This window comes from Barbus barbus (genome assembly GCF_936440315.1).
Source record: "Barbus barbus genome assembly, chromosome: 16".
Taxonomy (NCBI): Eukaryota; Metazoa; Chordata; class Actinopteri; order Cypriniformes; family Cyprinidae; genus Barbus; species Barbus barbus.
The window spans coordinates 20,743,253-20,755,753 of record NC_136744.1 but is presented as its reverse complement, the minus strand read 5'-3'; the positions used below and the strand labels follow the sequence as shown (position 1 = coordinate 20,755,753).

Sequence of the window (12,501 nt, the reverse complement as noted above, 5' to 3'; positions counted from 1 at the left end):
AGACAGTCAGCTAATTAGCCTACTTTACAGAATTCATAAATGAAGTATTATGTTCAGTATTTTCAGTATCATCTCCATACAATTTCAGTGCTGCTGAGTTAATGTGAATCTGTTCTCTGTAAAAACAGATATTTGCATTTAATGAAGATTTTTGCACTTTCGCTTGCTTTTGGAAGAAGATAAACCTGTTTTTAAGTACAGTAAAAACTGTGTTGGTGTTGGGGTGAACACCATCTAAAAAGCTTTTATTTTTAGAAGGGTTTGGGTTACATTCCTCTCCATGGAATTCAATCCTTCAGAATGTCCCTTATTTCTTCTCACAAACAAGAAAAAGGGAAAGGCCACTAGAAAGTGCAACAAAGAGACTTTTGTTAACACATTTCACTTCTCTACATCCTTTGTGCTACCCTTAATTCAAGGTGACCTAACTTTCTAGGCCTTGTCATTTCTAAGATTTTCTTTTTGCACAGGTCACAGTAGCTTGTCTAAAAGCGTTTATTGTATTTATGTTTAAGTACACTGTGTTAAGTAATGCTGTAGTTCAGCGGACGTGATATTATGCAAGACAGATATTTTAAAAGCTAATATTTTGTTCATATTGACTGTATTTTGTAGGCATACACAAAGATGTTTGATCCCAGTCTGGCATCCTGATGTTATAGAAATAAAAAAAAGATAGCATTGCTTGTAAAAGAATCCATTGTGTTAAATTTGAATGGGATTTTGTGTGAGTGTAGGTTCATAAAAGACACTTTCATTTGTTTTATATGATTTGACAACAGTACTATGGCTTGATAACATAATATGGTGATTTATTACCACCATTCTCCAACCCAGAGGAAACATTATAAACAGACAAAGGATGTTTGTGTGGATCTAAATGTTTGTGCTCATAACCCCTCTGATTGTGCTGCTCTTTTAAAGGCCTACATCCGGGTGTGAGTTAATTTACGTCAGAACTTTTGGGATCACTGTTTGAACAGTGTTAATGGTTATTTCTGATGACACACCCCCAGCTGCAGCAAATCCCAGTAAAACAGCTGATCTTTGTGTGTGAAAGTATTTGTGTAATGTCTCATATCCATAGCAACCATACAATCAAATACTAAAAATGGTAAGATAAAAGACAATAAAAATTGCTGAAGTCATGTGAAAAAAAGGAATAATAATATTTTAAATATTAGAAAAAAAGTCAATATGGTAATCATTAAAGTTAATATGGCGGAAATGTTTTTCAGTCTCTCTCTCTCTCTCTCTCTCTCTCCCCCTCTGTCTGTCTCTCTCTCCCTCTGTCTCTCTCTCTCTCTCACACACACACACAGCTGTGACCAGGGGGCAGTACTTTTGTCTGTCCTGTGTGTTTCAATTAAAAGTGGATCAGCAGGTCCTGGATTTTAACTTTGTGTCCAGGATCTGCAATCACAAACTTGTTCAAACTGAGAATTTGCTCATTTGCATCACACCATCTACACCAGGGCTGTCCAAACATGGTCCTGGAGGGCCGGTGTCCTGTAGTGTTTAGCGCCAACCCTTACCCTGAACACACCTGACGCAGGTAATCAAGCTCTTACAAGGCATACTAGAAACTTCCATGTAGGTGTGTTGAGGCAAGTTGGAGGTAAACTCTGCAGGACACCGGCCCTCCAGGACCGTGTTTGGACAGCCCTGGTCTACACCTTCCCCAACCTGAAGTTTTCACATTTTCCAACTCTTTTACAAGCACATAAAACAATGAGGGGATTTTTAATGGATATCTTGTTTATGTTATAGACTGGCATAGTTTACCCCAAATAACAGAAAACGAAGCTGGTCAAAAATTTCACACAATCAGTTTTGAGTCAGTTCCCGAATACTCAACTGCTGCGCGAGAGCACCATCTAGTGCACTACAGAAGTGAATGAACAGTGAAAGAGCTTTTGTTTGTTTTTTGGTAACTGCTGTTTGGCCGTGTTCTCGCCATAATTTACCATCTTCATGCAGTGCATGTATGGCCGCTGATTTCTGAGCATATACGATCCACACACAGATTGTGTAAGAATGTCTCGGCACAGCTATTCATGCCTGTTGGCAAATTCCAGTTTTATGTCCAAATTTGTGTGTGTGGAATTTAGAATGTTAGAATCTTTTCCTAACAGTCTTGTCAAACTTGATTACAGTAACGGTAACATTTAGAATTCGGTAATATTCTGAAGAAACATTCAGAACAATGCTGTACAAAATACTAAAATAAAATACTGACAAATTTGGAACAAAAGAAAGAAAAATAACTAAACTTGGGCTCCTCTGTGTATTTAGACTAAAAAATAATTACAATTCATAACATTTCTAAAAAATCTGATTTTAATATAAACACGAAACATTAATGTAACCATTTTTTTGCCTATTTGTTAATGTGAGGTGTTGTACTGATACGGTTTATTAGGGTAAAGCTTACACTTTTTACCAAGGAAATAAAATTTGTACATGAGTTTTACAATGTTATTGTCAGGGCTAAGCTGCACTGCCATAGCAACAAACATCCTGTTACTGAATTGCTGAATCTCACCTGAACTAGATCAATGACTCAATCTGACTGCGTCTTGGTGACTCATGAAAGCATGTCCCAAAGGAGAGTTGTGTTCATTGTAAGATTTCATAGAATAGTTTTCATTTAATTCTATCCTTGCCTAATTAAACTTTACTAGTTCCAATTTTTTTTTTAAACATTATTATTTATTTTTTCCTCATCAAATTCACGCCCAGACAAAGTTTTCTTGCTCAGCGTTGATTGTGTGCCCTAACCCCGGGGGCGCCGATAGGAGGTGCGCGCAATGACGCACATTTCGAGGAATTCTGCAGCAGCTATAAAACACCTGAAGAAGCGCTTACCTGCTTATTGAGACTACAGTTAGTTAACATGGGCACTAAGTCAGAAAGTAACGGCGTCCTTAAAGAGGGCTTTCTGGTGAAAAGGGTAAGAAACATTTGAACTTTTTTATCTACCCATATACTGACAAATGAATTTCTAATTGTTATGGGCTTATTAACAAATGTCGTTCATTTTTAGGGTCATGTGGTTCAAAACTGGAAAGTTCGTTGGTTTGTACTTAAATCGGACAGACTTCTGTATTATAAATATGAGGATGGCAAACGGGATTCCTGCCATCGAGGGACGATACCATTGAGTGACTGCAAAATCACATGCCCTTACCTGGAGTATGAGAACAGACCGGTAAGTGATGTTTTATGCTAAATATTTGTCTAACCACAAAACTACATTACAAGTTACGATAAACTGCAGTTTTATAATCTGCTGTAAAGGAATTTATAACAAAGTAACTGCATATCTTTATATAATGCAATAGTTGGTTATTTCCACAGTCAACAAACAAATAATTGGCTTATCAGTGGTTTAGTTAAACCCTAAACCCAACACTGGGTGTGTCTTAGTAAGTGCTTTAAATGTTCACAGCCTCTGGTTATGCTTAACATGAATGAACCTTTCATTATTTTGTTTTGCAATGTTCACATGCACTAGCATGTCAGGAGCAAACTTTATTTACCCCGGTAAATCTTTGCAATGTCTTAGATTTATAGTCCATGTTGTGTAACGGCTGTAATCAAACCCCGAGTGATGGAGTTTTCTGTGCCATGTTGTTTGTGCCAGTTTCATTTATACATTGTTTCTTACAAAAGACAGTGCTCCGCTTCTCGTCAAGAATGTAAAATGTTTGTTTAGTGCTGTGACTGAAGGCTTTTGTCATAGTAACCACATTTTACACCCTGCAGTTGGTGATGAAGCTGCAGACCAGCACTTCAGAGGAGCACTTTCTGGAGGCTTGCATGAGAGAGGAACGTGACGAATGGGCTGCAGCGATTGGTGCAGTGGTACAGAACCTCAACCCAGATGATGCACTGACCACCTCCCCTTCACAAGTTAAAGGATCCACATCACTCCAGCTTCACAATGTCAACCTCAGGTCGCTATATATGTAGTTTGTCAATATATGTGAATGTGTTTGTGAAATCATATCTAAATGTGTATCTGTTTATCAGTCAGGTGGTGGACTCCATGCATGATGTGCACAATGGTATCCGGCTGTGCAGTCATGTTGAGCAGGGCAGCTCTTACACCAACTGTTTCTCAGGTCAGATACTCAAAAACACACTGATCTTACACAGAGCATGAATGTGCATCATTAAAGAGGTTACATTCTCTCCTGATTATCTTAATTTTTTTTATCAAATCCTGTTCAAATGTTTAGGAATGTTAAGATTTTAAAATGTTTTTGAAAGAAGTCTCTTGTGCTTACCAAGGCTGCATTTATTTGATCAAAATACAGAAAAACAGCAATATTTTACCATTTACCATGAAATGTGTTTTTTTTTTTTTTTTTTTTTTTTTTAATTGCATTTAAAATGTAATTTATTCCTGTGATGGCAAAGCTACATTTTCAGCAGCCATGACTCCAGTTTTAGTGTCACATGATCCTTCAGAAATCACTCTAATATGATGATTTGATAATTTTGTATAAACTGTGATTCTTTTCAGAAATCTTTGTTGAATAGAAAGTTCAAAAGAACAGCATTTATTTTAAATGTATATATTTTTTGCAATCTAAGTGACTTTCTAGCCTCAAATTTTTTATGTGGACAGTATGTGTATGATGTGATGTTTTATTAACAAATTTCGGGAGGAGCACGCGCAGATAATTAACACGGCCAATTCATCATCAGCAATCACACCACCTATCCAATCAGCACGAGAGAGTATCCCTATAAATAACCAAGCAGTCTTACCGTCATTATCTCTCGTCTTCCGACATCCCTCCACCACCCCGACTCCTCACCACAGCCGGTTCCTACCCCAGCACAGGGAGGAGCACTCAGGGGGGGAGCACTTTGGGTCCGGGCTAAATGCCGAGCTCGTACCCTCTCCCCGGTCGAGGGGAGTACCCCGGGCTCGGGAATGATTACCGAGCTCGGAGCCCTCCCCCTGGACAGCACGCCAAATACGCATAAACTTGCTCCGTTATTATTATATGTAAGTGTGAACTCGTGAAGTATAATGTGATTCCTTACCTTTTAGAGATAATATAACTAGTTAATTTGTCTGTTTTTTTTTTTCTTCTTCCAAATTAGTTGCTTGTTTTTTCCTGTTTGATTCAGTGTATTTGAACCTATCTGTTGAGTGAATGATTGAGTGTAACTTGTCGCCACCTAATTGTGAAACTATGTTAGAGTGATTCAGCATACTGACTGGCAGCCTGTCTGGAACTTGTGAACACAGACAATCAGACCGTTTCTTGTTTGTATGTGTGTAGGCTCCGCAGTGGTGGACTGGCTTGTGTTTAATAAGCTGGCCTTGACCCGTGTGGAGGCAGTAACATTAGCCTCTGCACTGCTGGATGAGGCCTCCCTGCGGCCCATCGGGATCAGGAGCGCAGACGCTCTCCGTAACGCAGCTCTAGGAGAACAGTTCCTCGATGACTCCACTGCACTCTACTGCTTTGTAAGTTTCAAATCTCTTTCTTCCTGTTTTATTTTTTATTTATGCTAGATACAAGATGTCCTAAACCAAATGGCTATTTCTCAAACAGTCCCAAAGCTTCCTCAAGCGAGGCAGTGTGAAAGCAGAGAAGTCTCGGTCTGCGGTGGAACTCAGTGGAAAATTGGTGAAGAGAGGTTACCTGCTCAAACAGGTGAGCACTCCACTATAAGAAGTTTTGAACTGAAAAGTGCCTATCTGTGATGCTAATAGTCTTTTTTTTGTGTGTGTGTGTGTGTCAGGGGCACAAGGTGAAAAACTGGAAGGTGAGATTGTTTGTTCTGAGAGCGGAGCCTGGTTTCCTGCACTATTATGACCCCAGCAAGGTGAGAACACTGACCTGCAATTCACAGACTGTATAAGTACATTTTATGCTAAAGTCTAAAGAAATCATGTGATTTTTATTTTTGTGCTGATTTTCTCAGGATGACATCACTCCTGTTGGCAGTATATCTCTGCGTTGCTCTCTTGTGTCTGCTCTGGATGATAACGGCACACCGTCAGGTGAGTCTGACTTACAACTCTTGTGGAAGTGTCTGAAGTCTGATGACTACCTGTTTCACAATGAATATTTACAAAGCAATTCCAGTTATGAATCAAAATTAAGTAGAGGCTTTGCCACAGACCGAAAACACTGAACAGCAATGATTTGGGTCTTGTTGTCAAGGTAGCAGTAATATTTACAGGTAAACACTGTGAACACAGAAGCTAATGGTCACTTTCCTGTAATCTTCAGGGGTTAAAGGTAAAGTCCAGGGGAACCTCTTTAAAATCATCACTCAGACGGACACGCACTATTACATTCAGGCGCCTACACCCGAAGAGAGGATGGACTGGATCCAAGCTATTAGAAAACTAACTTAATTAGGTCATTGGTTGCATTGTTAATTTTATTGTTTTTGCTGAATTGATATTTCTGTCTGTCACACATCCATTTAGAAATATTGTGCTGTTTTAATAGTTGTAAATGTGGTATTTGTGTATGTGCAAAGAAAATGAATAAACGGTGTTATACAGCTTGTAACAAAAAAATTAATATAAAAATGTAATAATGAAATGGGTAATACACATGGGGCCAACATGAGACCTCATTCAAGTCAACATATAGAATATTTCCATATAAAATTCAGATTTCCCCAAATCTAAAGTTTGTCCCTGATAAAGTCTGTATCTAATGTTTGATATAAGCTTATACATTCAGTGAATGTACTTTGAAAGCATAAATGATGATCATTGTGAAATTTATTTTGTAAAATAAAAGTTGCATTTGTGTAGTTGTCATCTGGCAATCATATCTTTGATGTGCATACCTGCGGTTTTGTTATGGGCCATTAGCATGTTTTTACCTGCTGGCTGTCTTGTCAGGTAACAGAACTGACTTCATGTCTTTCACAAATCTGTTGGTTTGTTGCTATGGTTTAAAAACACACTATGCCTGTGAGCATATCTCTCACTCTGTCTCTTTCAAACATACCGAACACACATTTAAATAACCTAAATAATCAGACCTTCTTACAAATTCTTTAAGAAAAGTTTACTGTTTACAGTACATATTGCAATTATTAGATGTTAAAAAACATTCAAGTAGACTTTGCTTTTAATACATGCTTCATTTGCAGCATTAAGTGTGTAGATTAATAGCACCAAGTATAGGCTTCAGATGGACTTTGAGTCCTTTTTCTTCAAACCAATACAATCGCAGGGAATTGCATTTAAAAGTGAACATTCGGGTGTCAGTTATGAATCCTTAGGTTCCTAATGCCATCAAAACTGTTCTGTGGTACATTCAAATGAACAAAGAATAAACAAAAAAAGATTCTGAGTTGTTCTGTTGAAGTGATTTAACACTTTTTTTTTTTTTTTTTTAAGACCGGCAAACAAAAAACATTCCTGTATCTCAAACTGTAGAGAATGTCGCTGTCAACGTCAAGATTATGGGTTTGATTAAGTGAATGCAGGAACTGATCAAAATGTATACCTTGAATGCAATGTAAGTTGCTTTGGATAAATGCATCTGCCAAATGTGTAAATGCAAGTGAATTTGAATTACAACAATTACTGCTACAAAAACACCCAAAGTTCTCTACTGTATAAGTGCATCTAATGGAACAAATGAAGGCACTTTTGCTTCTGTATCAAAGAGCCAAAGAAACTAAATATCTAATCAAAAGCAAACAAAAACGGTAGTAAATTATGCAATATAAAAACTATATGAAAGAAATCTATCTGAGCTAGTTTATGGAAAATCGTTCTTAATTTGAATTTTTATGCTATCTGGATTGATTAAAGCTGGTTGCACATGAGGTAACACAGCTCCTTCAGAGATTTTCTCCAACAAATGTGTCCAAACAAACGCAAACCCATTTTAAACTGAACAGCCTCATTTTCCACTACAAATAAAAATCACTGGAGAAATTTTACAAAATGACCAATTAGCCTACCAAAACAAACACATACCCAACTGAATTGAGTTCTAAATGTTTTAAATTAACTGAGGGAGTTCTGGAACTTTAAGACAATTGTGTACAGTACGCTCAGGATTCTAAAACCTCAGCTAAGTTGCTTCTATGAAAAGTCTGTCATCATGGCAGACCATTCTTCACTTGCTCAAGCCACTTTGGTGAGCTGTAGGTCTCCATGGACTCTAAGAGCAGTGAGAGATGCGAGCTGAGTCAGTCTGTGAGTGAAACCACACAACGGCTGCCCATCCACCAGAATACGGAACTGCTGGTGCTCGCACACAATCTCCATCTGAGAGAGACAGAAGATAGAAACAACATTATTGTGACAGAAAGGTGGGACATTACCAAAGACTTCAAGGGATAGTTCACCCAAAAATGAAAATTCTGTCATCATTTACTCACCCTCAAGTAGTTCCAAACCTGTATGAATGTCTTTGTTCTGCTGAACACAAAGGAAGATATTCTGAAGAATGTGGGAAACAGAGCAGTTCTGGGGCACCATTGACTTCCATAGTATTTTTTTTTCCCTACTATGGAAGTCAATGGTGACCCAAAACAGCCTGGTTACAAACTTTCTTCAAAATATCTTCCTTTGTGTTCGGCAGAACAAAGAAATTCATACAGGTTTGGACTTGAGGGTGAGTAAATGATGACAGAATATTCATTTTTGGGTGAACTATCCCTTTCAGCTTTATTATGTGATCACAACCTCTAAACACACACTTTGATTCTTTACCTTAAAGGACTCTCCTGGAGCAAAAGGGAAGAAAGACAGGGCGGTTTCTGAAGCGCCCCACTTTCCTGACAGACGAGCGTTACGAAGCACAGCCTTTTCTGAAAAGTTCACCTTCAACTCTAGACCCACATCACCCTCGATCTCCTCATCCCCCTCTCCTTTAGACTGGCATGCCACTAACACTACCATACTAAAGAGACAGACAGAAAAAGATTTTTAACATCAGTTTAAAAACAGGCATCATTTTAATAGACTGTGTCAATTCTGGAATCTGAGACGCTCCAGAACAAATCACATTATGAACCAGCAGTTTCTGGGTAACCCTTTGTTGCCAAATATGGCCAGAATTGTCCAATCTGTTTTTTTTTCTTTTTCTCCCAGATCAGGCTGGCTAATCCTTCATGGGAATTGACCTTTTTCCCACACTGGCAAAACAGAAGTGGACAACAGCAGCTGGAAAACACTGTAAAAAATGTTAATCATTTTAATTGAAAACAAATGTAAAAACGTTACAGTAAAACCCCATAAACATATATATATATATATATAAAAACTTTAAGTTACCAGACAATACAATTTTACAGTATGTTTTTAGAAGTAAAAAGAATAAATTTCCGCAATTTGTGGAGAAAATGTGTATTCCCTGTAGAAATTCCATGCTCAAACATCACACTGGTTTAGATTTTATTTTAGTTACTTCTTATTTGTGTTATACACTGTAAAAAGTGTTAGATTAGTTGGTATACATTCATGTATACAGGTTGTTTCAGAGATGTTAATATTTAACATCAATAAAATAATTTCAATGTTTACATTTTCAAATTAGCACTTTTTTCGTGCATGTGGCTACATTGTATAGTACACATTGTATAGGCAAAAGTATTGGGACACCCCCATCTAATAAACAAGTCTGACTTAGTAATTTCCATGAGTACAAATATGATGTTTTATTAACAAAGTTCGGGAGGAGCTCGTTCAGATAATTAACACAAGTGGAGAGCACTCAGCAATCAATGGTAAGAGGTGTATATATACACTCAGCAGTCTCACCTCATTCCATTGACAGTTTGCAGCATCCCTCCACCACCCCTTCTCCACGCTTCTAGTCCTAAGCACTTACATAAGGGGGGGAGTACTCTGGGTTCGGGCCAAACTCCGAGCTCGGAGCCCTCCCCCCGGACAGCACGCCAAATACGCATTAAACTTACCCCTTCAAATTATATGTAAGTGTGAACTCGTGAACTTAATGTTAAAGCATATAATGATATTGTAGGGAATTGTTTGCTTCCAATTTTATTGCATCAGTTTGGACAGAACCCTTTTCTAATCTAACATGACAGTGCCTCTGTGTATAAGACAAGGTTCATAAAGACATGATTGTCATTGTGGAAGAACTTAACAAGTCTGCAGAAAGCAAAGTCCTAAGCACACCTCTGGTGTGACTCTAAATGCAGATCTTGAGTCAAAAACTCATCACCAAACACCAATGACTTGTACATATTGGGTACAGATATTTTAGACACTTCCAAAACTGTTGCAACACAATTTAAATACATGAATTATGTTTCCATCTTTGTTGCCACAGTTTTGGAAGTGCCTTTTTCTGTTCGAAAGGGGTGTGCCAATACTTTTGTCTATATAGTGTATGTATAAATATATTTACATAAAAATACATACTTTACATATACTAATATTACACACACACACACATGCACATACGTGGTATTGCAGTTAAATGGGTGTTTTCCCACAAGCATTTAAAATGGGTTCTATGTCTAGTGTGCTCTGTTGGCATCCATGTTTTCTTTTGCTCCTGTGTGAACTGGAGACGTTAAAACGGTTTAATCCCCGATACAACTGGCTCATTGTGTCACCGCAGTGAAGGCGCGTCTCATCCTCAATGAACCGAGTCATTCAGGATGTGTGGATGTGACAGTGGACAAATGAACGCATGTGCTGGAGAAGGCATAGACAGGTGTGTCTGATACGAACCTTTTGGGCTGCTTGTGAACAATACCCATCACTACCAGCCTCATGGTCGGCCGTAGACCCCCTTTGATCTCCCCAGCATAGTCCTCCTCCTGCAGGAATAGTGCTTTACCGTCATTCAAATATCTAATGCTATAATCAGGCAAAACACGAATGATTATTTATTATTTGTACTGATTTAAAATCATCACGATATCTTAAACCCATCGCTGCAAAACATCCTTTTCACTATTTACAGTTTATTTTAATATTGCAAATTATATAAATATGCAAATTGCCAAGTCGTGTCATTTATAAATGTAGCAGTCTCAAATATAGACTATATGACATATTTATCAGTCAAATATACCAGTCCCTGTGCCAGCACAATCAATCAATCTCTGTAGCGGATAAACTCTAAAATCTTTGTAATTTTACTTACGTTTCGGATGTTCCCTTTATCTGTCATGCTTTCCTCGGTCGCGAAAGGCTTTATTTTAGTCGTGCAGGTGTTATGTTTCAAGCGCGAGGACAATAGCTGTCACGCACGGAATTGATCATCGCAGTGCGCGAGACCGGCGTCGAATCCGCGCACCCCGCCTCGCGCCACTGCGTTGCCATAGTAACCATCACAGGCAGGGAGTGATGATGATATAAACACAGTAGTGACTTCAGCACATATCGTTATTATAACAGATACCAAGCCTCGTGATTCCAGGAATACACTAGCCTACAAATTACGCAAATCCAGGTAACTTAAGTTTTGAATTCTTTATTTGAATAACTTTACTTATTCTTATATATTAAAGGCACAAATTATACCTAATTCCCTTTGGGAATAAGCTCATATAATGGTGGAATCACAAACATGGACAACATATTAAAGAGACATAATTAGCTCCCAAGTCCCAACATCAACCAGTCCGGCTCTTTACATGCTTTTATCACCCAGAGAGAGTTTCCAAGGTTTATAAACTGCAAATTACTGATCAGGTTTCCTAGTGTCATTCTCAAGGTTTTTTTTCCACAATAACAGCATGTCAGCATTTTTAATTCTGGCTGTTATTACAATTTACATTTCTCAGTTCAAATTAAAATAATTTGATTTTGACAAATAAGAACAATTGTGACATCAACCCAAATAATCTGTACTGCAGCAACAGAAACAATAAAATATTTACGATTTAAGACCTTCAATACGATATTTACTGACTGTTAAGACATTAATTGTTTAAATTAAATTAAATTAAATGACAGAATAACTGAATGACACATGCGCACTTTACATCTTTACAAAAACATTTTCATAATAAATCCAAAATATTTTAGGTCATCAAAATTAACCGCAGGTATTATACTGCGGGAGAAATGGCTTATTTATTGGGAGACAAATATTGCACGAAAAATCTCCCAATTGTCTTCCACCAGGGGTCGCTTATTATGGTCGAGCAGGGAGGTGAAGCGTTTTTAGGCGAGTTTTTAATTATCATATTGATTACTTTTGAACATAATAAAATTTAATTATTTAATCTGTCAATCCCAATGATTAGTACCTAGATTTAAACTAAAGGAATGTCAATAAAATGTTTTTAAATTCCTTTATCACAAACGACTGTGATTGGCTCATCTATCCAGCGCTGAGAAAAGTAACAGGTATTACTTGACTACATCAGCAATCACATCAGGAATTTCCATCTAAATAATGACTAGCAATTTAATTGTCACCAAAAAGAAGCATTGTTATTTAATTAGAAGCCCAGCTCATTGTGATCCACAGTTTCAATGCATTTGTCATTTATTTGACCCTT

At 37.7% G+C, this 12,501-nt stretch overlaps 2 protein-coding genes across 3 annotated transcripts; one reads left to right on the top strand and one right to left on the bottom strand.

The window, feature by feature from the left end:
• The first annotated feature begins 2,863 nt into the window (after window positions 1–2,863).
• On the top strand, window positions 2,864–7,320 carry LOC306882041 (pleckstrin-2-like). The gene is made up of 9 exons (XM_079436473.1): window positions 2,864–2,953; window positions 3,047–3,211; window positions 3,769–3,959; window positions 4,036–4,127; window positions 5,304–5,491; window positions 5,580–5,681; window positions 5,770–5,853; window positions 5,953–6,031; window positions 6,264–7,320. Exons 1-9 carry the CDS (start codon window positions 2,897–2,899, stop codon window positions 6,389–6,391), a joined length of 1,086 nt encoding a protein of 361 aa, XP_079292599.1. The 5' UTR covers window positions 2,864–2,896; the 3' UTR covers window positions 6,392–7,320.
• On the bottom strand, window positions 6,541–11,284 carry LOC306882042 (galectin-related protein B-like). Of its 2 annotated transcripts, none has more exons than XM_079436474.1 (4): window positions 11,136–11,270; window positions 10,718–10,806; window positions 8,726–8,915; window positions 6,541–8,278 (listed from the first exon to the last, which is right to left on the bottom strand). In XM_079436474.1, the coding sequence occupies exons 1-4, from the start codon at window positions 11,160–11,162 to the stop codon at window positions 8,135–8,137; spliced, it is 450 nt and encodes a 149-aa protein (XP_079292600.1). In that variant the 5' UTR covers window positions 11,163–11,270; the 3' UTR covers window positions 6,541–8,134. The 2 variants fall into 2 exon arrangements, with proteins under 2 accessions (XP_079292600.1, XP_079292601.1); XM_079436475.1 differs by having other exon boundaries at window positions 7,043–8,278; window positions 10,718–10,846; window positions 11,136–11,284.
• Between the last annotated feature and the right edge of the window lie 1,217 nt (window positions 11,285–12,501).